The following is a 26,417-nucleotide window of genomic DNA, read 5'->3' on the forward strand; positions in this document are numbered from 1 at the left end:
GCAGGGGCTTCGGCTCATGGTCTGGCACTTCTAGAAAGCCTTCCCACAAAGACCCCTTTGCCCTCTGACCTCACCACTACAGCTCTCGGCATCCAACATTGCGTGAACCATTTAACATCACACTGAGGGCCTGTGCTGTGAGGTTTGATTTCGTTTGGCAGCACAAGGCCATTGGTAGAAGCGCCACCAAACCATCATGAGAGTTTCCACCAGTCATAAAATGTGGGCAAGTCTGAGGGTGGTGGTTGGCTGCACATCTCTGGCTGGCACAGGGCCACAGGATCTGGAATCTGCTCTGCTACCCATTGGCTGTGTGACTCTGGGCAAGTCACTTCACCTCTCAGGACCTCAGTTTCAATATCTGTGAAATGGGAAAATAATAATGCCTATCTCACAGAATTTCTACCTAAACAAAATGAAAAGATGGATGTGAAAGCATTTTTCAAATGGAAATGCCCTGTACAGAAGTAAGTTAAAAGGTGTTTTGTAATTGGAATCACTTTATATAATCATGGTTGTTTTCCTCTTCTTTCCTTAGTATGTTATCTTGCAGACTGATTTATTTTTTAAAGATTGCTTTTCAAAATGGGGAACCAGATACCAAATGAGGGAAGGAAACCCACAGCTGTAAAAGCCTGGTTTGTGCTGGTTCCTCAAACGCAGCCCTCTGTAATCCCACAAGGACACTGGATGTGGCTGTCCATATCTTACAGGGGAACAAGCAGAGGCTGATAAGGTGAAATGACCTGCCTGGGGTCCCACAGCAGAGAGTGGCAGGGCTAGGTGGGCGCCAGGACTCCTGCGCTCTGATGGCGGGGGGTGGGAGGGGCGGTCTGCGTGCCTCCTCTGTGCCATATTACCAAAGGGCCACCAAACCATCGTGAGAGTCTCCACCAGTCATAAAACATGGGCAGGTCTGGGGACTTGGTGGTTGGCTGCAAAACTCTGATAAATGTCAGGAGGAAACAGAGTATAACTTGTTCTTAGGCCTTCAAGGAATAGAATGAGGGCTCCTGGGCACAAGTTACATTGAGGCTGATTTCTGCTGAGGACGAGAGAACTTTCTAGAAAAGCAACCCATCTGTAGTGGGTTGAATGGTGGCCTACATCCTAATCCATGGAAACAGTGAATGTGACCTTATTTGGAAAGAGTCTTGGCAGATAAAATTATGGATCATGAGATTGATTACCCAGGTGGGCCCTAAATCAATGACAAGAATCCTTATAAGAGAGACAAAGAGGAGAGACTTGAAGAGAAGGCCCTGTGAAGACAGAGGTAGAAATTGGAGTGAGGCAGCCACAAGCAAAGGAATGCCTGGAGCCGTCAGCCTGGGAGAGGCAAGGAGGCAGTCTCTCCAAGGAGGGAACATGACCCCGCCTTGATTTCAGACTTCTGGTCTCCAGAACTGTGAGAAGAAATTTCTGTTGTTTTAAGCAACCCGTCTGTGGTAATAATTTGTTATGGAAGCCACAAGAAACTAATACACCAGCCACAGGTGGCAAAGGCTGCTTTGAAGGGGTGAGCTCCCCACCATTGCAGGTGTGCAGCAGTGAGTGAACACTTGGGGGTGCTCAGGGTGGGCTGTGGGGCTGAAACAGCTGACCGCAGAGGGGGCTTATAGGGCTGTGCATACTCTTTCCAGTCCTGAGGTTCTGTGGTTCCAGAGCAGCATGGGCTAGGAGGTGGGATTTGAGTCATAAACTCTAAGGGCTAGCACTCCTGAGGACAGTCCCTTGCACACACTGGAAAGGGTAAGGCATGTGTGCTGTCAGATACAGTTTTATTGACATGATCTGATTGCAGGTATTAGTTTCACGGGAAGAGATACAGTCATCTCCGACCACCTTTGGAAGTAGTGGGGAAGATAATAAATGGCTAAACCTTCCAGATAAATCCAGTTTAAAGAGCCAATCTGATTCACATAATCTAATTTCACAGAGTCTCAGGATCAAGGACACGGAGGCTGGAGGGATCCTGGAAAGAGTCTAGTTTCACAGTCTTTTTCAACAAGGGCTGAGGAAACTCAAGTCATGGATGCTTCCCTCTTCCTGTGACAGGGAGCTCGTTCCTTGCCAGGGGCCCCCATCACATCAGTGGACACTGCTCTGTTATACAAAATCCTTCCTCGCATGGACCTGAGGGCTGCCTTCCGGCGACTTTGCCCACTGGTGAGGGTTCTGCCCTCAGGTGTGTACCACCCGCTCTGACAGCCCTGGTGACCATGTCTCCAGAGTGCGTCCTCCTCCAAGACCACGACCTCTGGCCAGTCGTCCAGGCCCATGTCCACTCTGGGCACCTCCTGTGGACACCTCCAGGGTCATTACCTCGTGGGGTCTAAATGGCAGCCCAGTAGTCCTCGACTGACCTCTATGGAAACCAGAAGAGGGTCTCAACGAGTATGAGGTGGGGGACAACCTTTGCCTAGGGTCCCCTAACACCAGCTCTTCTGGTGTGGCCCCCTGAAGGACATGGGATCCATCACTAACAGTTCTTGGAAGCAGCAGCAGGTGAGGAGGCATTTGAGTAGCGTTTTTGACTTTGGGAGAGGGCTTCCTTTTCCAATTCTAAGTGGAGGCCACATGAAGCAGATGGTGGCTTCACTTTCCTGCGGAAAAATCTGAGGAGGGTGTAATAGCAGCTTCCTGTCGCTGGAGGGATTTTAAGTGGAGGCACAGTTTTCACAGACTAGGGGAGAAGATTAAAGGATCAATCAGGACGAGGTAGGGTGGGGCCAACCTCTCAAGCCCGTTGTAGCTTTGAAATTACGCAATTGTGTGAGGTGGGCTTGGAACGGGATCTTTGAATTTAACAGATGAGTAGAGTGGAAAGAGTGCTGGGTTCTGGGATTGGAGGTTACCAGGTGGCCTTTGGCAAATCACTTAACCTCTCTGAGCCTTACTTTGCTCATTTATAAAATGGGGATGAGTCCACACCTCCCACGGATTTAGAGGATCCAGTGACATTCAGAATGTGACCATGCGTTCGATGTCAACAGATTGCCATTCCAGGAGTGGTACAGTGACAACTGTGAGGCATACTCACAGGTTTTGGGGTAACTTTCCGGTAACCCCATTTTTGACTCGGCCACTTACTAGCTGAGTGACCTTTGGCAAACTGAGCTGCAGCGTCCTCATCAGTGAAATGGGGCATTGAGATAACACGTGGCAGACGCCAGGCCTGTGCTGTGACAGAGGAGTGTTTCCCCCACCCTGCCTCCCGCTCTGCACCTACCATGAGAAGCCCCTTGTAGGCATAGACGATGCCGAGCCAGATGGTCATGTGGGTGTTCTCACAGTGCTCCAGGAGGGGGCGGATGGAGATATCCCGTCCTGCTGGGTCCGGCTGTGCAGAGAGAAAACAGAAACCCAGGGATGGCACTGGGCACCCTTCCAGCAGCCGGGGCCCTGCCTGACAGCCCTCCCCCCCCCCCATGAGCCACAGCCAGTGCCGTTGTCCAGGGGGCCTTTCGAACCCCACTTCTGTGTTCCTGCCTCTGTGTCCCCACAGGGCTCCCATGGGGCTCAGGCCTCAGTTAGCATTGACTGCTTTCTGTTTGTTGGTCATGATTCAGCCCTGTGCTCAAGCTATCTGCATTCTTGAGACCGAGCTCCTGAGCTATAATAGGGACTGGGGCATTTTGTGTCCCTAGAGCCTAGCACAAGACCTGGCCCAGAGCAGGCACCTATAACGTTTGTTGAAAGAGTGAGGATGAGAAGAAGCACAAAGTTAGGTCAGGAGGCCTTAGGTGTCTCTGGGACTAGCTTGGGTCGCCGGAGATACAGTGTCTATTGGCTGGATCAAGCATGGGGCCTGCCAAGCTTTCTGAGGAGAACTTCTTGGCTACCACCCCTATTAAGGGAGCAGTAGTGAAAGTCATGTTATGTACTGCATGACGCATGCGGGGCCAGAGGTAATCTGGCAAGGAGTGGGCACCTGACCCTAGGCAGCCAATCCAGATGCTGGTCAGAGACGTATGCGGTTTCCTAGGACAGAGTGCTTGCTCTGCCCAAACCGGGGTGGTAGAGAGACTCTTACCCAAGCACGGAATTAGAACTGGGAAACTCTGGGAGAGAATCAGGCAGGTGGTGACAAGAGGAGAGAAAGACACCCAGGGAATGAAAAAATATATACTGTATATTTTTCCTGTACCGTGTGAGAGGAAGTCGCGACATTCTGATCCTTTACCCCTACATAGCTAGTATTTCCTAAGAACCAGGAGATTCTCTTACAAAACCACACACACCAAATTCAGGAAATTTAACATTGATACAGCATATTATCTACTGTACTATCCATTTTCAAGTTTCTCCAGTTGGCCTAATCATGTCCTTTAAAGCAATTGTGGTTTTTCCAAAGCAGGATCCAAACGGGGACCGTGTATTACATTTACCTGTCATGTCTTTAGTCTCCTTTAATCTTAAACTGTTCCTCCACCTACTTTGGTTGTTCATGTCATTGATGCTTCTGAAGTCTGCAGTTTAGTTATTTTGTAGAATGCCCCTCAGTTAGGTTTGTCTGAATGTGTTTTCATGATTGGCTTCAGCGTATGCATTCTTGGCAGGAATCCTACGTAAGTGATGTTTTGGCCTCCTCGGTGCTTCACTTCAGGGACTCTTGATGGCATTTTGTCCCATTATTGGTGATGTTAACTGTGATTGTTCGGTTGAGATGATGTCTGCCAGATCTCTCCACTTCAAAGGTACCATTTCCCCCTTGTAATTAATAAATAATCTGTGGGAGATACTTTGAGACTGTGTGAGTATCCTGTTCCCCCACAAACATTAACTCAGTGGTTTCGGCATCCATTGATGATTCCTACCTGAGTCACATTACGTTGGTGGCTGCAAACCGGTGATTTTCTAACTCTATCATTCCATTTAGATACTTGGCATTCTACTGTAAATAAGATCTTCCCTTTCCTCTCACTTATTTAAGTATATCACTATGGACTTGTGGGTTCCTTTTTAGTTGTGTTTTATAATCTATTAATATGATTATTCATTTTGATGCTCCATTTTCCCCCCTCCCAGATTTGGCCAATGGAAAACCCCTTCATGCTGCTTTCTGTGTTTTTTCAATGTGTCCCCATAATTTTTTGGAGCACTTTCCCACTTCTTGGCACAAGATGTTCCAGGCTCTCCTTGTAGTTTCCTTGCCCCAGCCTTGGAATCAGCCATTTCTTTTTTAGTGGAGGATGGTATATAGAAGATTTGGGCATTAGATGTGCTTGCTCACTGTTTCTGGAGTATCATTACTTCTAGGTACTTTATTCCATCCATCCATCCATCCATCTGTCCGTCCATCCATCCATGTACTTATCATCATTCTATCTCTATCTATCTCTCTGTCATCTATCTATAAATTCCAACACCACGGGGTTCTTGCTTGCCTCCCCTAGTCCACATTTACATCTTTCTTCTCCCACAGTGGGATCCCTGGTTTCCAACAACATCAAAAGAGTCACTCATTTGCTCAAACATACAAATAGACACAAAATAGCTCCAGAATTGCTACATCCGTACACTACCAACAAATTTATTAAGTAAAGTTGAAGATTTCTTTGCAAATCTGTTTCCCTTTAGAACAGATTCCACTGAGGGCACCTCATCCAAGAACTGTGTTCAGGAGATTGTGCTGTTGAGGCCCAGGGTAAAGCCTCAGGCCTGAGGGGAAGGAGGAGGCATTTCCAGGGTCAGTCAGGGAGAAGAAGGAGCACTTTGCTGGAATCCAGCGATATGAGAGTCAGGCCTTAGGCAGGTGGGGGATGGAAATCCTATTTCTTTTGGCCCTGCTCTCTAGGTCTAGCCTTTGAGGCAGGCAATGGCCTGGGCACTTGTGAGTTGGCGAAAGATGGTGCTCCCACATGGGAGTGGTGGGGCCTGTGAGCTCAGGGCATTTTGTAACCAAATCATCCAGTTGCATGCCCTCTCAGGCTTGATTTTCCTTTTGTTGTCCTAAGCCACAGAAAGCCTTAGCTTAGCCTCTATGATTCCATGGTCACTGAGTGCACACATAGGCTGGAGTGCTAGAGAGGAGAGGAGGGTTTCCTGAGGTCTCTGCAATGGTGGCAGTGGGTACTAATGCAAGACCCCAGGGGCAGTGGGTACTAGTGCAAGACCCCAGGGGAAGCTAATCTATAGGAACCATAGTCAGAGCATCTGGGGCTGGAGATCTCCCCTCCCCTGAGACCCACCCTGAGCTGTACTAGATTCTCCCAAGGGTGATGGGAGTTTCCTGATGTCCTTTCATTGTTTAATGGAGGAGACTGAGAAAGGACGTGGTCCCAAGGTCAACAGTGACTTTGTGGCAGAACGTGGGTTTCTCTCATATCTGACAACCAAGCAGACGTCAGAATGCGGTAGCACAGGCCCATTATGGTCATGCATGAATAGCCAACCCATTAATGATGATTGTGTCTGTTGTTCTACAATGAAAGGCAACAATTTATGATGGACTCTTAGAGTCTCTGGGTAGAGGACTGATTCTCCCATACACCTTTGTTCAATGTAGTGAAAACTCTCTATTTGCAGGAGACTGACAATGGTTGTCTGGCTTATATACATACCCCAGTGACAGAGGGCCCGTCTCTCCACTCTCGGTGAGATAGTTGCACAGTTCTTTTATGAACCAGAACCTTCTCCTCCTGTGCCTCCACCCATTGGTCTTTCCTCTGGGGCTCCCTCGCCAGAATGCTCCCAAGCTCTCTCTTTGAGTCTGCACACACTTCCTCAGGAAGGGGAGAGCTGCAGTGAAGGTACACATCACCTCCCCCACCAAGTCGACCTGGTCCTTTAATCTGCTTGAGTTTACCATTGATCCGCAGGCCTAGACTTGAGCTCCACACTCCAGGGGGTACCAAGCAAGTCCGCCTGTGCTCTGACTCCAGATCTCCTTGGTTCCCTAAGTAACTACCTTCCACTGGTGATTCGAATGTTCCTTAAGGTTGACTAAGATCCCACCAGGTAATTTTCAATCCAACTGCTGCTAGCTCTGTCTTCTCCTTTCTTCAGATGACATTCTAGCCCGGCTCCCTTTTACCTTGTTAAGAAGTCCCCACCCTCCCCCCACATTGCCCTCCTGGTCTGCTCTGACCTTTGTGAATCCTGAAATCCTACTTCTTACGTCTGGTCTTTCAGTCCCCCATCCATCTCAGTAAGCGTAAGTGCAGCCTCCGCTGCAGAGCTGGGAGGGCAGCAGAAAACCAAGGGCCTGCCGAGCGTTCAGAGAAGGTTGGCAGAGATGCTTCTACCCCATCTCCCAGTGCACGGGCACTGATGCAGAAATAAGCCTCAACACCCTCCTGGTCATGAACGTCACCCTCACACAGCCCCAGGTCTGTGCACTCTGGACACGGATCAGAGTGGCAGGGTTTGGGGTGGTTTTAGGAGTGATGGCACTCAGATTCAGGTCGGGGAGTGGGGAGTCTGAATAAAGTTAAAAGACCCCCGCATTGAATCTCAGAGCAAACTGTAAGAGCCATGCCTCTTACTCCTTCCTTTTGTCTAATCTGTTCTGATCGTGCCTGGACTGGAATTCAGAGTGGTGTGAGCAGCCACATCCAGGAAGAGATGGGCCTGACCCTACAACAGCAGGGGGCGGGGAACCCAGCCACTACCTGAGCGCCTACATGGAGTCATTGTCGTGCACCAAAACGCCGCTAGAGGGCGCCAAAGAACCGTGCGCAGAGTCCCACGGGGCAGGCTGGGGACACAGAGCTACTCCTGTGGCTTGATGGGGCTGTAAGTGGCCAAGTCCTCAGCAGCATCCTGTGCTATTCTAGAAGGCACCCACTCGCCTTAAAAGAGGTCAGATTTCCAGGCACCATGGAGGAACCCCCCAGCCTCCTTCTGGGGCAGTGGGTACGGGGGTGTAGTGGGGGGTACTATTGAGGGTTTGGAGGGCCCAGGCTGTACTTGTGCAGGGCACTCACGCTGCTCCCACTGTGGGCCGGCCATGCAGCCCAGGGCCAGGGAATACAGGGCACTGACCCCTGCAAACGCCAGGCTGGGCTCTCACATCAGGGTCTGAGCCAGGATTTCAGCCCCACTTCTCCATGCAGCTGTGGACTACAGCATCTCCATCAGCCAAAAAATGTTTCCTTGGCTCTGGATACTGGCCTACAAGAACTTTCAACTGGCTTTTTTTCTCTTCTTTTTCTTCCTCACTTGCTGCTCACCCGGGCAATTACCAAAGTAATCATTCATTCAGTACATAACTATCAAACACTACCACTTGCCAGGTACTAGTTCTAGGCACGGGGAAAGCAGCAGTCACCAGGACTGACAAGAGCCCTGTCCTCATGGCTCGCTTCCACTCTACTACGACCAGGATAATTCCATGAGAGGTGGCCTCAGAGAGAGAGCGGGTGGACCTCACCAGTAACAGCCGCCCTGAGAGCATGAGTGACAATGATGTACTAGTAGCTAAGCTGCAAGCTCTACACAGTTGCTAAGCTGCAAGCCTCATAAGACTCCAACAAGGTGTTGCACTCATTTTACAGATGAAGAAACCAAGGGACAGAGAGGTTAAGTAACTTGCCCCAAATCTCCAGCTAGTAAGTGTCAGAGCTGAAATTTAAACCCAGGTCTATCTGACTCCCAAACCACTGTTCTTCCCTCCCTCACCGTGTGCTCTCCCCCACCTGCCTTGCCTCTCTCAAGCATCCTGTCAAATTCAGAGGCGACAGTGCGTATAAACCTGCTCTATGAACTGTGAGGTGCTGTGAGGTGCTGCTCATGGGAGGAATGCCTTAATTGCTAAACGTTCGATAGAGGCCTCCCCTGAAGCCCTGGAGCTCTGTGAAGGCTGTGCGGCGATGCTGCAAGCTGAATTCAAGCTAATAAAGTGCTCTTCCTGCCTGACTGAGGGGCGCAGTGTCCAGCAGAGCGGCCACGCTGGAGGCCTGCAAGTGCTCACACCTGACTCCTGGCCCATCAGCTGCTCAGCGGGAGGCATGCAGAAACTGCTGGGGGAAAGCCTCCCCCATCTGTGCAGCGAAAGGAGAGCAGCTGGCCTGAGTGTCCCTCTGCACCATGTAATTCTTCACAATGTAGGTCAGTGGCCCCTGCAAACATTCTGGTTTGTCAGGCCGTACAAAGGCACAGGCAGGGGGTCTGCGCATTGGTTGAGGCGTTGAGGCCCGAAAGGTCAGAGGCCTCGGTCCTGATATAGACTTGCTGGGTGACCTTGGGTAAGTCCCCACCCTTTGCTAGACCCCAGTTACCCACTGGCAGAATGAGCCCATGGGTAATTTACGGTATAGTTCATGTGAGCCTGACTCATGGAAGGACGACTGTTTCTGTCCTACATTCACTCATTCATAATTGACTCGGTCAATATTTCTCATATGCCTACTGTGTGCCATGCACCTTGCTTGATGCTGGGGCCCAGGTATATGGGACGGGTAGGAGGCTTGCCATCCTGGAGCGTGCAGTCTGTTGGAGGGCACAGAATGTTGACAATCCACATGGCGCAGCTATGAGTAGAGTGGTGACATGTGTTCCTAAAGAGAGGTACGAGGCGCTTTGAGGAGTGCTGGCAGGGGGACCTACTTCAGATCAGGTAGGCTGGGAAGGCTCTTCTGAAGTGGTGACATGTAGCCTGAGACATGAACGCTGAGCAGGACCTGTCATGTGCGAATCTAGGGGGACAGCATTTCTAGGTGGGGGAACAGCAAGGAGGAAGAAGCTGAAATGGCACAGACTTTGGCATATTTTAGGAAACAAAAGGAGGCCAGTGTGGCTGGATGTAATAAGTGAAGGCCAGCACACAAACCACCGAGGGAGCTTGTTAACAGGCTGACCAGGGCAGCAGGTCTGGATGCTGCAGTTCTGACATGCTCCTAGGTGACGCTGAGGCTGCCGGTCCAGGGAGCGCCCATTGGGTAGCAAGGCCGTGAAGGTCCTTAAACCCCAGAGTGACATTTGGCCTTCACGTTAGCAGATCTTTGGTTGAGAATGAAGACTCCTTGATCACTCACACGCCTCTGACACAGAGTGACAGCTTAGCACAAGGGCAGACTTGACACTGCTTGTCTGTGTGTTCTGACTGTGGACTAGACCCTGTGTGTCTGTGTCCTGCGTGGGGCTTGCCAGGGCAGTCAGGGCTGGGCAGGGATTCAATCCAGGCAGGGAGACGGGGAGTCTGGATGGAGGGCACGAAGGGGGCCATGGGTGTCCCCTGTGCCCACGGGCCTCTTGGCTCTGGTCCCATGGACATTTTATGCTGCCACTGCTTGGGTGACTCAGGTTCTCAAGCCCCACCTGGCCAGTGCTTCTTTGAAGGAGGGTTGCTTTCCACCTTCTGACTAGTTCCCGGAAGCTGGCTCTCAGAACCTTCCCCCTGGGCCATTCCTTCTTCTTCTTTTTTTAAATTTCAAATGTGAGTTTTTGAAATATATGGTAAAATTGATAGGTGAGTATATATGTGTATAGAAATGAGTTTGAGTGTGTTGGTTGGGGAGGGGGGACGATGTCTCACCTTTTGGGCTGCATTTCAGAGGTTTGAGACGCTTCTCTATTCCTGGGAAGGCAAGTAAGTTGACACCGCCTCTTTTGGGGGAGATGGGGGAGGGTCCCATGAAGGAAGCCTGGGCAGGGGGAGGAGAGGGCACTTGGTTTGGAACCAAAGCCCATCAATCGCCAACTGTGGGACTTTGAACACTACTCTAAACCGTTCTGAGTTATGATTTCCTCCTCTGTAACCTCCCAGCGTTTGGCAAGATGATCAAAGGAAGTAACTGGTGTGTTTAGCAGGCTTTAGAGACTGGAAGACCTGCTCTTTCTGTGTAAACTGGCACCATTATCTCCAACTGCAGAGAGTCACAGAGTGCTGGAGCCTGGAGGAACCTTCCTGATTCCTCCGGGGCTGGGCTGCTTATCTCAATAGCAGCAGCCCCACATCTCTGAGGCAGCAAAGCTGAAAGCTGTCATTTCGAGGTAAGGCTTTTCTTTTTTTAAAAATGTTTGATTACAAGTTTGGGTGAATGTTTCCAGAATCCCAGCTCTGGAAGGGACCTGTGAGATCACCCCCCAGACTTTCTCAACAGAGGCACTTCTGGCATTGTTTTCTTTGGAGGGGGTGTGGTTCTTTGTTGGAAGGGACCGTCCTGTTCAGTGCAGGGCACTCAGGACCCCTGGCATTGGGCACTAAACACTAGGAATGTCCTCTAGTCACTGTGACAGCACAAATTTCCCTCCCTGATTCTCCATTTCCTAATACTAAGAGGATTATGCATTAGTCCAATTCCTCTTTTTACAGGTAGAGAAACTGAGGCCCGGCAAAGGACTCATAGCAAGTGGGTGACCGAGTGGAGACCCAGATGCAGGTGTCCTGATCTGGTCCCAGGCCCTGGACCATGATTCAGGTTGGCGCAGGTGGGGCCAGCCTTGTGGGCTGCTCACCAGCCAACATTTATCAAGACTTACAGTTCACGGGTCTTGGGCACTGACTCGTCAGCCCCCTGGAGCAGGAGGAGGGCAGGCCTCTGGCTTTTGGACGTATCCAATTTGCTGGTGCTGTGCACCCTTGCTCAGGTCCACCTGGGGCAGCTTCCAGAGCAGCAGGCATGGGCCCAGAGCCACCTGCCTGATGCCTGCTGTAGGAGAGGTGGCCGGGCCCTGGCTGAGTAAGGCAAGGAACCCAGGCCCAGCAACAGCAGTGGGCCAGCAGGAACCCTGTCTGGTCCTGTTCAGGGAGTCATCTTGAGTTTGACCTTGGAATCTAGCAGGAAATTCTGTGGTTGTATAAGGGTCATAACTGGGGTGGGAATCGTCTTGGGGAAGTTAAGGGCTGACAAACATCCTAATAGGTCCTAACATTTCTAGCCCTTTGTGGCTCATAAATGTGTTCATATTAGGATTTCTCTTTCTCTCTTGGATTTTTGACTTCAGGGCAGTCTGCAAGAGCGAGGGATTTTATACCTATGTTACAGGTGAGGAAACAGACTCAGAGAGGACAAGAGACTTGCTTAAGGTGACACAGTAAGTCAGAGGCAACGTCAAGGCAGACCTTGTTCCTGCAAAGCAGGGGAGGGGGGCACATCTCAGCTTCTTTCGTCATTCCCTGCAGTCCGGCTCTGCTCGCCTCCCTGTGGAGGTGGGCCTTCCCTAGCCTCTGGCAAGCCCAGAACAGGAAAAGCTCACAGGTATTGCCCATTTCATCCAAAGCCAAGAGGTGCAGGGTCATGGGGGGCTTTCACGAGGCACATTGTGAATGGGCAACCCCACTGCTGCTTCCTGGGTGTCAGCTTCGTGGTCTGAAGCCCCTGCCAGGCAAGGGGGTGGTGGCCTCATGCACTTTTCAGGGAGCCTGACCATCCTGGGTCATGAGAGGACAGTGCCCACACGTGCACTTCCCCAGATAAAATGACGACCCAATGATTGGGGACAGAGAGAGTCCTCGAGAGTCACTAGGATGGTGGGGTACCAGGGGGAGCGTCTTCTCTTGGCTCTAGAGCAGAGAGACACTCGTGGTCCTCGCTGGTGTGTGGTCATAGGTATTTCACTGACCTACATGGTGTTTACAATGTCTAGATTTCACAGTATTTCAAACAAGTGATTTCATGTGAACAGCCGATTCCCGGCTTCGTTTGGAACCGAGACCTGGGTGGCACAGGGCCTGCCTCATGAGTGCGGCACGTCTGCCACCATCCCAGGTCTGGGCCGCCTGGCCAGCGTGTCTCCAGTCCTTGCTCCAGAGTCAAGCGAATGCTTGGAAGAGCTTCTCATTCTAAGGACATTTTTGAAGTAAGTGTGACACCTGTTCTTTCTTCAGTTGGTAAAAGAACTGGGGAGAGACTAAGCGGTGACTGAAAAGAGCTGACGTGCGTGAGGACGGCACCCAATTGTACTTCAGTGTTGGAGAAAACGCAGCTGGGTGAGAATTCCCTTCAGGGACAGCCACCACTTTGGTGGAAAGTGCCAGCTCTGGAAGGGGAGTGCCATGGGCACCAACCGTTCTGAGGAGGCCAAACGCACTGCAGGAGCCAGGAGAGGGAGGAGGGAGGAGAGAATCCAGAGGAGAGAGAGGAGAGAGGCAGGGGGAAGGAGAGATGCTGGTTGGGCCACCGGTTACTTCCCCACAGACTTCCACACCTTCTGGAACTTCTGCTAAAACTCAGGAAATGCTTTGATGGGCAACAGGGAAAGGCTGGTGAACCTGGCACAGGGTCTGAGACTTGCCATGGGGTAGAAGAGAGATGGTCTCTGTGAACCAGGGGCAGTTGGGCACCAGAGGAGCTGAAGAGAAGGGAAACTGCCTCTAAAAAGGCCTGGGAAAGGGTGAAAACCGCCAGAAGGCTCAGGACATCCCCAGGCCTCCCCACCTTGGGGGTTTGAGGCCATTCTTCCCGATCTCCAGCTGAGAGTGGGATGTGGAGAGATGTGGGCTAACTACTCACATGGTCATCTGGTTTTTGTAGAAACAGCGTTACTGAGTGGAAATGTCTGCTGACCAACCTTTGGCAAGCAAGCCCCTTCCCCTCTGAGGTCCCTCGAGAACCAACATTCAGTGATTCCCTGGTGGCAACACCAGATGGACAGCAGATGTCCCCCAGGCTCAGCTAACTGGAGTTTGGTTTGCAACCATCCGCCTCAACAGGCCCAGGATGCCCAGACCCCTCCTGCCCCAACCTGGTTGACAGAAATCCGCAGGACCGTTTCCCAGGGACATGTGGGAGTGACTATGGCTAAACTGCCTGCAACCTGAGAGCAGAAGCAGGCTTTCTCTTGCAGCCCTGGGACCAGCCTGACCCCCACACACCTGGCTGTCTGCCCCGCAGGCAGAGACAGGAGGGCCCTATGGTGGGGCCTTTGGTAAGGCCCTGGGGGCCATGATCCTGGCAGGCAGGGGATGAATAGAACAACGAAAGAAGAGCAGAGAGACACAAAAGGGGCTGAAGACAAGAGAAACTCATGTCCCTCAGATGCCGACAGGATATAGTAAAATTCTGAGATGTAAGATAAACCCTAAGAATAAACAAAAGCAAGAGTTTAACAAAGGAACATTGGGTCCCTCTGTGATTGGACCCCACATATCCATCCAGCCTAGACTCCCATAACCAACCTCATCCATGGCTGTTGACTCCCATAACCAACCTCATCCGTCCCTTTCCCTCCTGGCCCTTTACTCTGCTGTGCCCTGGTCTTGGGAGGCCCTTTCTTACACCACACCCATTCCTCCATCTTTGAAATCTGCCCCGGTCCTCTCTCCCCACCCCTGTGAGGCCTTTATACTTCCTGCCTCTCTCTTTGGGGACAACCATTGCCTCCTGTTGGAGACCTCGGTGTCCGACTTCTCACTCCTCCTCTCTCATCAACTCCACCATCTCCTCCGCCTCTTGTACTTCCTCCGTACCCCCCACGCTTACTGGCCGTTTACTGTGTGCTGGATTCTGGGCTAAGCATATCACACACGCTGTCCATTTCATCCCAACAGTCACCACAGGAGTGGGCTTTAATACAACCCCCCCATTTTCAGGGGTGTTCAGTGAAGCTCAGAATGGCTGAGTAACGTGCTCAAGGTAACACAGGCGTTCAGTGACAGAGCTGGGACTTGAACCCAGGTCTGCCTAACTCTCCAAACCTTGGCTTTGAACCACAAATCCAGAACTACCCACCTTTGGACTCCCCCCCAGCCCAGACCTCAAGGCAGTTGAGCTGGCCCTGCTCAGCCTGGCCTGGCCATGTCCATGCTGTGTCTCCCATCACCCTCTCACGGGGGCTGCTGCTAACTTAGTGCACGGCCTGGCTGCTGATTCACGGCGACTCCCTGCTGTCAAGTCCAAGCCCAGCTTGGTGTGCAATGGGAGGTGACAGAACTAGGGTGCGAAGATGCTCTAAATCAGGTTGGAGCATGTGGGATCTTAGACAGAGCTGCTGTACTCCACCACTGCTGTGCACTCAATTTATGGTTTTCAGTGTTATTAAATCTGCCTAATAACCCTAGGAGTTTAGTAGGGCCATCAGCCTTGTTGCCATTTTGCATAGAGAACACTGAGCCCAGGAATAGGTGGTAACTCAACCCAGGGCACACAGCCCAAGGAGCTGGCACTTAAGTCCGGTGTCTTGACTCCTAGCCCAGGGCCCTTTTTATTGTTCGATGTCCTCCCTGGAACTCTGGCTGATTCTGGGAGTCCCAGCTCACCAAAGAGCAAGGAAGCTGGCTGCCTGGATGAGCCTCAAGTGTTCCCTCTCGTGTTCCTTGCTGCAAATTTGGTTGAAAGGCAGCAGGTCGACACTGCTGTGCCCTGATGTAATGAACAGCCACTGGCCTTGCCTCTGAACAAGCACTCTGACCCAGGTCTGTCCCGTGCTCCCTCTGAGCCCCAGGTTCGCTGAGAAATGCTGGAGTCACCTGTTCTAAGCATTGAGCAAGAACCTGGAAGACAAAAGACTGCACAGTCCAGACACACACATGCCTGAGGTAATGCATGCGAGAATAATGCATGCATTTCATTTCCCTGTTGTAATTCAGGGAGGCAAGTGGGTTGGGAGCCCCAAAAGTGCAGTGTCGCAAAGACTGCTCTAAAATAGGAAGCTGTAATTGGTACTGCTGCCACCGATGGCCGCGTGCGGGAGTCCCTGGGCAGACAGAGGCCCCGAGGGAGCGTCCATGTCCCCTTCTTCACTTGGCAGCGAGACCCATTTTTCTGGACCAGTTTCCTTCTGCCCTGCCAGTGTTTTCTCCTCTGCACCAATGATGAAGTTTCTAGCGTGAACCCGATGCTCCAATATATTATAACTTCAAAGTGTTCTCAACTCATCTCACACATATTCATTAGCAACAAATACCGGGGTGCCAAAAACTTGTATACAAGCGGACACTTTGGTCAATGTTGCTCAAGCAGTAGTTCGCCATAATCAGAAGTGTCTGGACGCTGATGGTAACCACTTTGAGCACCTCTTGTAATTGCAGAAGTCAAACATGACTTGTATTCATCTTTTGTTATTGGTATATATTGAGTATTACAATCTTACTACAGTTTTCCTTGCTTAAAATGAATGTGTATACATTTTTTTGGCACCCTCTGTATGTCTTCTGAGGTCACACTATTCCACGATTCTATTTTGTACAAAATCACACAACTTTTGGGCTTGAAGAGACTCAAACACCTTCTTTCACTTCCCTTCCTTAGTGTGCAGTTCCTGCCAAGAGCTTGTCCCATTTTTCCATGCACACCTCTGCTGATGAGACACTCACTACCTCCTAAGGAAGCCAGCCCTAAGCTGAAATCTGTATCCCCAGAACTTCCCCCACTGCTCCCGGGCTCTGCCTCCTGGGACCCTGCAGGTTACGGCTCCTCTTTTGGCCCCAGGACAGTCCCTCTGAAGCTTAGAGACAGTGATTGTGTCCCTCTGAGCCTTCTCTTTGCTGGGCTACCAACCCTTCCTACGTGGCACACTTTCTTATTCTTCTCCCATCCCGGCCACACTTCATCTTGTCACTGTCTCCATAGGGGATCTGAATAGGGCAAGAGTGTTGTCCTCGCACCTCGCCCAGAGCCCTACTCGCCTAGGGCCGTCCCCTGAGTTTGTATTGTTTATTTTGCAGCCAAACCACATCGCGGAGCTTGGCCATCCACATTGTCATGGTCCACATTTAAGGGAATATTGTGCCTGGGAGACATGGAGATACACACACACACACACTCACACACACACACGTGGTGTTCCAGGGATATAAGGGACTATATATCCTATGATGCAGAACTCCTGAGAGTTCCCTCTGCTGTCTAGGAGAAATGCCCTGGTGGCTTCCCTGTCGTCCCTGATGATACTTCAGGGTCTCCTTTTCCATGCAGGATGTGCTACCTAGTGTGCAATTCCAAAAATAGTCTATCGAAGGCTCCTGGTAGGTGGCCTTAATCATCTCACCAAACAAAGAAATAAATAAATAAATTTAAAATAACACGTAAATGAGAGGAGGGGAGCTGGCAATCCAGAGACAAGATAGGGTTGGGGGAATAAGAACAGGAATGTAAATTTAAGGAGACTTGAAGTTGTGCGTTTTTTCTAAGAACCAAAGAATACGACATGGCTTTGGCACAGCAAAAAGTAAGCATGTAACTGCCTCGAATGTTAACTTAGCATTTTTCACATATATTAAGTGGGTGCAAAAGTAATTGTTAAAAACAATTGCAAAAGCTGCAATTACTTTTGCACTAACCCAATATAATCACATGTGCTCCATAACAATCCCATGCAAGGTAGAACAGGAAGTATCAGCCCCATTTTACAGATAATGAAACCGAGGCTCAGAGAGGTTCAGTGGACCTACCAAAGGGAATGAAGGAGTGGCAGAAGCTGGCGCTCCCCTGACAACCCATCTGCTCGCTCACACAGAGCTCTCAGCCCTTTTACAGTTAGGTGGGGGTCACATGACTAATTCTGGCCAATGGGTTGTAGAAAGAAGTGATCTTTGACCCTGGTGGGCTGACGTCTAGAGGAGCTGTCACAAGATCAGCGTGCTGCCTTGTACTGAGGCCCAGATCACTGAGCTGCCTCGTGGAAGATGGTGCCCCTGGAGACTGCCTGGATTCATGGGTGGGCTTTGTATAAGAGAGAAACAGACCTCTGAAGCACTTCGCTACTGAGATTTAGGGGTTCGTCATTACTGCAGCCTAGCCCAGACTATCCTGACTAATACAGAAGGCCAATTACGTTTGTTTTTATGTTATCACGTCAGGCACCATGCTAAGGATTTTGCAATACTTGAAGCTGTGAGAAGATGCTTATTCTTTCTCTTTTACTGTACGGGGAAAATGGAAACACAGAGAAGTGAAGCTGCTTGCCCAGGGAGACAGAGCCACTAGGGTGTGGACCTGGGACCCGAATCTGGGTCTATCTGACTGGAAAGCCTCAATGAACTCTGGTGATTTGCAGAAACAGATGGCTATTGTGTTCCAACACCCCGTTGGGCTAAATGCTTCCTTTGAAGATGGAAGATTGCACAGATTGCTTTTCTCATTCAGATTTTATGCCTGAGTAAAATCCTTGTGCTCTGATTTATTATAGCAACACTGATTTTCCAATTTTAAGACAACAATGCAGCTTGAAATAAAATGGGAAGAAAACACTGAAACATTTGAAACCTTGGGTTTAGATCCTTATTATGTCTTACTTGAACCGTTCAGGGCCCGCCTCATTTTCCCCTCCTGCCTCCAGTCTCTCGCATTCCAATCGCCTGTGAGAACCAGCTGTCTAAAACAAAGTCTAAGCACACTCCCTTCTGCTCAAAACCCACCAAGACGCCTCACCCCCTCCAGCAGCACTTCCTAAATTATATTCCTCAGAATATGTCAATGTAAACATGCACCATGAAAAATGGCTCCATGCCCAAAGAAGTTTTGGAAAGGCTAATAAAAATGTTTTATTATTAAAAATTAAAAATTTTAATCAAAATATTAACACTGCAGGACTTTTCAGAGCCTTTGATATGCTAAAGCCCATGGTACATTTCTAAGAGGCAGATACGTAGTTCCTGGGACTTCTTAAACTTTTGGACCATGAAATCCCCCCCATTCTCTTTTATCTTGGGACAGCTAATGGGATTCATATCCTATGTCATATACTTTGGGACGATGTTGGCTTTTAGGATAAAGTCTGAAATTCTCAACCTAACATTCAAGTCCTGCCAGGATCTGGTCGCAGGTCCCCTCCAATCTCATCTCACAATCCCCTATCTCCATCTACCCCAGGTTCACTCCTCCCCAATCCTCCACCCCTCATATCTGCCTGTTTATCATATCACTCAGTCCTAGTTTGTGGGTTTCTCTGAGCTGTGACCTAGAGAGAGAACAAGGGTTGAGGAACAATGTCAGAAACTTAACACAATGCAGCCACTATTCGGAAGAATGTTAAAAACACTCTATTAGTGACGTGGCTGAGATGAAAATGGAAATGATGATTGCGCGACTAATTGAAAGCCATGTGTTTACCGAGGCTCAAAGAATCCCTTTTAGAAACGGAGACTAGGCCTGTGTATGCCAATGAACAAGGCAAAATGGGTGCACACTGGAAACAAAAAGCACCAAGATATGCTGGGCAGAACCAAAGATATCAACGTAATTAATAAAGTAATTAACATGCACAGGAAATGCAAAAGCTGCCAGGAGGCTGATAAGAGAGGGTTATTAAAAAAGAATGAGCAGTATAGCAGAGAAGTGAAATGAAGTTTTGCCTTTCTTTTTTATCATGGACCCCAAAATACTCTATGAGTAATAAATAGGCCTTGACTTACTGCAAAAATACCAGTGAGGCTGGGGCCAAAATTTGCTGTTGACCCTCTCCATGGCAAAATAAACAGACCAAGCAATCAATCAGCCCACCAGTCACTGAGACTGTGGGGAGGTGCCTAGTCTAGAATGGGAGACGCACACCTGGTGATATGGTTGATGGCATGGTGGTTAAAGATGCCAGCCTTGGGGACTAGACTGTCTGAGCTCTAGCCTCAGCTCTGCCATTCACAAATGATGAAACCTGCAGCAGCTATTTAACCTCATTCTTGCCATCTGTAAAATGGGCCGAATGTAGTACCTCCTCGTAGGACTGAGGATTGAATGGGCTAATATGTACGAAGCCCCTAGATCAGTGCCGGGCCCGAGTGAATGGCTCAGGGTCAGCTGTTACTATTATTACCCACCACCCTATGGCAATCTACCCAAGAAAAAGCTCCCTGACAACATACGTTCTGGAAGTGTTTCAAAGGATTCATGAAGAAAGGCAGATGAAACTCGTGTCCCCTCATGTTGTTTGTGCTGTGTTGCTTCCCAGGGCCTTCAGAGGAAGGGCAGGAAGGTAGAAACAGGCATCCAATAACTGGTTTAAACTGGTAACTCATCCTCTGTCACCTCCCTGGCTCTGGGATTTTGGGTAAGTCTGTGACTCGGCTTCCCCTCAGAGAGAAGCGGGATCTGTTTAGGTGATTTCTTAGGTCACTTCAAGCTCTGAAACTAGTGGCACAGATATGTGATTGTTAAGAGAGCAAAAGTGACCCTCCTTGGAGGCTCCTTTTCTTTCTCTTCCTCCTTGGCGGTCTTCCAGCTCTATTCCTGGCACCAAGGTCCTCCTGGGCCCTTGGGCTGGAAGCTGCCGTCAGGGGGCTACTGTGTCTCCCTTATCAACATGTCCACTTGCCCTGAGCCTTGGGGCCGGTACCTCTGCCGTCTCACCACCAGGACACCTTGGCTCCTCTTCTTGGGACGTGTGCTCTCTGGCCTTCGTGGTACCACCTCCCCAGCGTGTCCCTCCCTCAGAGATGTCTGTCTTCTCACCCCCATTTTTCTCCCTTCCTCGAATTTTTCTGAAAACCTTTTTTTCAAACATACAGAAAAGCTGAATAGTACAATGAACACATGTGCACCCTTCTCCAGGAGTCAACAATTGCTAACATTTTGCCATATCTGCGCTCTCTTCTCTCTCTCTCCCTCCACACACACACACACACACACACACACACACACACACAGACAGACACACACATGTCCCCACCCCCAAATCATGTGAAAAGACATTTCAGATTCCATGACACTTCAGCAGGAATGAGTGTATATTCTTACATAACCACAGTATTATCATACCTAAGAAAAGCAACAATAACTCTGTAAAGAGCTCGGTATGTTGTTTGGCTGCTGAAATGCCGTTAATGGCTCCCGTCTGCTTCCAGGTTAAAGTCCAAGCACCTCCCTCTAGCCTTGAACCGACTTTCCATCCACAGGCAGCCAGACTGGGCTGATTCTTGAACATTTCCCCAGACACACCCTACACATTCCTGCTCAAGGATTTTCCTCCACCTGGAATGCCACTGCCTCCAATATCTTCTCCTTGAAGTTTTGCCCATTATTTAAAGCTCAGCTCAAATTCTGTGTTGTCCTAGCAACCTTCTAAGGTCTTTCTCGAGGAAATGCATCTTTCTTTCCACATCTCTACAACATGTGGGAAGTTAGTATGATGACGTGTGTCTTATGGGGAAGAACAGAGACAAAAGACTTACGAGAAATAGAACTAATCCCCCATCAAACTGTGCCTGAAGTCCACATTATCTCCGGACCTTTCCAGGATGCCAATACATCCCCTCTCCTGTGCATCCAGTTTGAGTCACTTGGAACCAAAAACATCCTAATGAATGCTGTAGGGATTAAGGCTGACAATCCTTTATCCTTCAAAGGCTGGAAAGCAACAGTAGAAAAACACAGCACATTACGCACCAGTTGCACTGGACACTTGCTGCCCCCGCCTCCTACCCTTGCTTGGAAAGCTCCTCACTTGGAATGCCCTCAGGTACCCTTTTCTGTTGTTGTTTTTTTAAAAATTGAGATAACAAAATCCATCATTTTAACCGTTTTGAAGTGTACAATCAGTGGTTATTTTTCAGTATAGTTACAATGTTGTTCAACAATCACTACTATCTAATTCCATCACATCATTTTCATCACTTCAAAAAGAAACCCCGTTCTTTTTAGCATCACTCGCCCATTATTTCCCTTTCCCAGCCCCTAACCTACTTTCTGTTTCTATAGATTTACCTATTCCGGATATTTCATATTGATGGAATCATATAATATGTGGCCTTTTAGTGTCTGGCTTCTTTCACTGAACATAATGTTCTCAAGGTCCATCCATGTTGTAGCATGTATCGGAACTTCATTCCTCTTTATGGCTGAATATTATCCTATTGTCCAAATACGAAGTTGGACAATTAAGTTCGCAAACTCATCCTAGAAAAAGTGCTACATATCTCATTGCTGAATATCACTATGCACACTTTTGAAGTGCTCCCCTTGGGAAGCTATGCACCAACGCCAGTGTCTAGTCCACCCTTCAAAGCAATTTGGGAACTCTTTATCTGGAATGGCCATCAGAGCTGTCATTGTATTACCCTTGATATCCTGAATGTCATCAAAATGTCTTTCTTTCAATATCTCCTTTATCTTCAGGTAAAGAAAGAAGTCACTGGGGGCCAGATCAGGTGAGTAGGGAGGGTGTTCCAATACAGTTATTTGTTTACTGGCTAAAAACTCCCTCATAGACAGTGCCGTGTGAGCTGGTGCATTGCCATGATGCAAGAGCCATGAATTTTTGGTGAAAAGTTCAGGTCGTCTAACTTTTTCACACAGCCCTTTTAGCACTTTCAAATAGTAAACTTGGTTAACTGTCCAGTTGGTACAAATTCATCATGAATAATCCCTCTGATAACAAAAAAGGTTAGCAACAGCATCACAACAAGTTGATGAACTTAATGCGTGTACCACATTTTGTTTATCCATTCATCAGCTGATAGATGTTTGGGTTGTTTTCACTTTTTTGGCTATTGTGAATAATGCTGCCATGAGCATTCATGCAGACATTCCCATTTCTCTTGAGTATATACCTAGGAGTAGAATTGCTGGGGCATTTAGTAACTCTTTTTAACTTTTTGAGGAAAATCCAGACTGTTTCACACAGCTCCTGTTTTCTTTAATTAGTATCTAAATCCTACTGGTTCTTTCAAGACTTGGAGGGGGGGAAAAGCCCCCCCCCATCTTTTTCATGAAACATTCTCAAGGCAGGGTGACTAGCTACCTCCTCTGTGATTCCCGTAGAGCACTCACCGCCGGCACGGACATTGTCAGTTAACGTATCTGCCCTCCTGGGTGGGGAGAGACCTGAGAGCAGAGGTTGTGCTTTCCTCCATCGCTGTGGCCCCAGCATCTGGCACATAGTGCGCCCAGCAAATGTGGGGTTGGTGACTGAAGGAAATGGTCCCAGGCTCTCCAGCAGCCTCATGGTCCAGTTGAGCTTCAGGAGGGCATCTTCATAACAGAGGGCAGGCTGTGCTGCGAGCCTCCTGAGTACAGGGGTGAAGGTGTGTGGGTGGAGCAGATACATGAGAAGGCATAAAGGAGGGGAGTCTGCAGGCACAGATGCGCTTGGACCACACATGCTTAAGTTCAGAGACTGCCTTGGAATGGGCGAATGAGACCCATCCAACTGGCTTATGCCAGAAGGGGGAAGTGAGGACAATACAGCTGGGCGAAAAGGCAGTTAGGATGGCAGATCACAGACAGGTGCCTGAGATAGTGACAGTAACAGGCCTCAGGCTGGGGTAGAGCTCCACCATGGTGTCACGTGAAAGCCAGCACGGAGCATGGAAGAAGCACAGCTTTGGGGAGCAGCCGGCCTGGCTTAGAGCCTCTGATCCCCACATGCTCACCTGTAAAATGGGGACAGAACTCTCTCTGCTCCTGGTGGTTGTGAGGAGTAATGCGAGGAGTCATGAAAGTGCACGGGAAGGTGTAAATCTACCTCACACGCAGCAGCTTTGCTTCTCAAGACCTCCCTGGGAGGCTGGCCAGGTAGTTATGTTACTATCCATAGGGAGGCAGGAAGTTCTGAGTCAGGGAGTAAGAAAAGAAGTCCCAGTGACTGAACTGTGTGTCAAGCTTAGTGCTCGGCACTTGAACACGTTATCCCAATTCATGCTCTTGGTAAGCCTATGAGGGAGGAATAGAGTTTTCCTTATGGGCACTAAGGCTCAGACAGGGTGAGTCATTCCCCCAAGGTCACACAGCTAGGAGGTGGCAGAACAGGGATCAAAACCTTGGATCGTAGCGCTTATGGATAACCCATCATTCTTCCAAAGCCCACAGCACAGGATGCTGGGTTGGTGGATGCATTCCGTTTTCTTGGCATCTGAATGCATTTCCAGAAGCCTGCCATGTATTTTTAATAATTGGTATGAACATGCGATCTCTCGTCAGCTGGCTTCCTGTCTGCTGTAAGACGCAGATAAGAAAGAGAGATGAGCGGACACAGGAAAATCCTCCACAATCGTTGGCAGAAATCACCTCAGCCCGGAGTTACTCTTCTCAGTTTAATTCTTTGAGCCTTCTGTGTCTGGCTCATGTGAGAAAATGACTTCCTGGGTGAAATATTAAAACGCCACGTGTGAATGTTCATAGTCTCGCTCCGGCAGCTCTGGTGATGATGGCTTAGAGGAGAGGGGTCTGCAGCCTGTGTCTGGGAGTCCGATTCCATTCCTCTGAGATTCCTGAGCCAGGACCATGCTGGGCTGGGCTCAGGGGGCCCAGCGATGAGGAGTCAGACACAGGAAAATGGCAAGATGAGGGACTCGCTCTGACAGGGCTCAGGGGCAGTGTGGCCAAGAGCCAGACACTAAACAAAGCTCCATATAATAGCTAATTTTCGCCAAGCACTCCTGACACGCTGGGTGCAGACTAAGTCTCCCACAGGCACTGTGCCTTCTAATCGCCCCCAGAGCCCTAGGAGGCGGGTAGGAGTAATATCTAGACTCATCAAAATTAAATTTTTTTGTGTGTCACGGGATATTGTTGAAAAAGTGAAAAGACAACTCACAGAATGAAAGAAAATATTTGCAAGTCATATATCCGACAAGGGCCTAGTATCCAGAATATATAAAGAACTCTTACAACTCAACAACAAAAAGACAAATCAATTAGAAGTGAGCAAAGGACTTGAATAGACACTTCTCCAAAGAAGATATACAAATGGCCAACGAGTACATGAAAAGAGGCTCAACACCATTAGTCATCTGACAGTCATTGTCATCAAAACCATAATGAGACGCCACTTCACACCTGACAGGATGGCGATAATCAAAAAGTGGCAACAATGTGGAGATACTAGAACCCTTATACATGGCTGGTGGGAACGCAAAATGGTGCAGCCACTGTGGCACTTAGCGGTTCTTAAAAATGTGAAACAGAGCTACCATATGACCCTGCAGTCTAGATATAGATATAGATATAGATATAGATATAGATATAGATATAGATATAGATATAGATATAGATATAGATATAGATATAGATATAGATATCTATATGTATATATCTATATCTATATATCTATATATACATATCTCCAAGAGAATGAAAAACATTGGTTCACACAATAACTCGCACATGAATGCTCATAGCAGCATTATTCAAAAAGGGGAAATAACCCAAATAGTCATCAATCGATGAATGGACAAACAAAATGTGGTATATTAATATAAAGGAATTTTATTCAGCCTCGAAAAGGAATGAAGTACTGATCTATGCTACAACATGGAGGAACCTTAAAAACATTGTAAGTGAAAGGAGCCAGACACAAAAAGCCACATGTTGCCTGATTCCATTCATATGAAATATCCAGAGTAGGCAAGTCCATAGAGACATAAAATGGATTTGTGGTTGCCAGGGGCTGGAGGAAATGAGGATTGATGGGTAGAAGGAACAGGGTTTCTTTTCGGAGTGATGAAAATTTTATGAAATTAGATAGTGTGAATGGTTGCAAAAACTTATGAATGTACTAAAAACCACTGTACTGCACATTTTAAAACTGTGAACTTTATACTACATGAATTATAGCTAAAAAAAAACAAAAAACAACAACAAACCCAAACGGATCTTCTGTCTGCCATGTGAGAATGGCTTGGGAGGGGCAATGGGTGGGAGCAGGGAGGCTGCTTAGAAAGTTCTGGAACAACAATAAACAATAACTCAGTGGCTTAAACAATCAACGTTCTTGTTTAACCTTATCATACCTCACATCCATTGTATGGCAACTGTAGCTTTGGCTCACAGCACCCCTTCTGGATGCCAGATCATAAGAGGTGGCGGTGCTTTGGATCTCAGTGGTAGCAGTGGAAATTGACGGAAGTAATGGATTAAGATAGGATTTGGCAGTAGAGTCTGCAGGACTAGTACAGGACTTCATAGAGAATATCCATTAATCTCCTCATAAGATTGCTCTAAGGCTAGATTCATTCAAGTCTTCAACTAATGTTATTTATTGAGTGTGTACTATGTGCCACGTGCTTTTCCAGGTGCTGGGATACAGCAGTGAATAAAGTACAACCCTCCCTCCTCCTATGTTCTCATGGAGCTCACTTTCTAATAGATGGGGTGGTGTTTGTGACAGAGATAGGAATAGCTGGACATTAATACCTGCTTCTTTCTCCCCTCCCCCCCGCCGGGCACATAGTAGGACTGTTTTTCCCTGCCCCGCTGAACTCAGGCATGGACAGTTAACATGTTCTGGTCAATGAAATATGGGTGGACATGACGTGTGATACTTTGGAGTGGAAGCTTTTAAAGTCAGTGCACACTTTGCCATGAACTCTTTCCCTTTGCCATGAAAACTGTCCCAGAAGGTGCCCCACCAGCTGTGTCCTGGAGTTAGGATGCTATGGGGGCAAGTTACAGTTGACCCTCCATGGACAAGTATTATGATGACTAATGAACCTTTATTGTTTGAATCCACTGAGTCCTTTTTCTGTTGTTACTACAGCAGAACCTAGCACACCCTGACTAATGCATATTCTTTCTCACTTTTTCATCCTGTTCAGGACATTAAATCAAAACTCAATCCCAGCTCATACTTTAGAAAACTAAGGCTAGTATCTCAGTACA

General features: G+C 48.6%; 1 protein-coding gene across 1 annotated transcript in view; it reads right to left on the bottom strand.

The window, feature by feature from the left end:
- GABBR2 (gamma-aminobutyric acid type B receptor subunit 2) overlaps positions 1-26,417 on the bottom strand; it is a gene marked incomplete at its 5' end in the record, with an annotated part of 332,387 nt that overhangs the window by 14,710 nt on the left and 291,260 nt on the right. Inside the window, one exon of the mRNA XM_074331530.1 lies at positions 3,233-3,343. Within this exon, the coding sequence (XP_074187631.1) occupies positions 3,233-3,343 (111 nt within the window). The remainder of the gene's footprint in view (positions 1-3,232; positions 3,344-26,417) is intronic.

The sequence above is a fragment of the Rhinolophus sinicus genome, linkage group LG04, assembly GCF_036562045.2.
Source record: "Rhinolophus sinicus isolate RSC01 linkage group LG04, ASM3656204v1, whole genome shotgun sequence".
In the NCBI taxonomy this organism is placed as follows: Eukaryota; Metazoa; Chordata; class Mammalia; order Chiroptera; family Rhinolophidae; genus Rhinolophus; species Rhinolophus sinicus.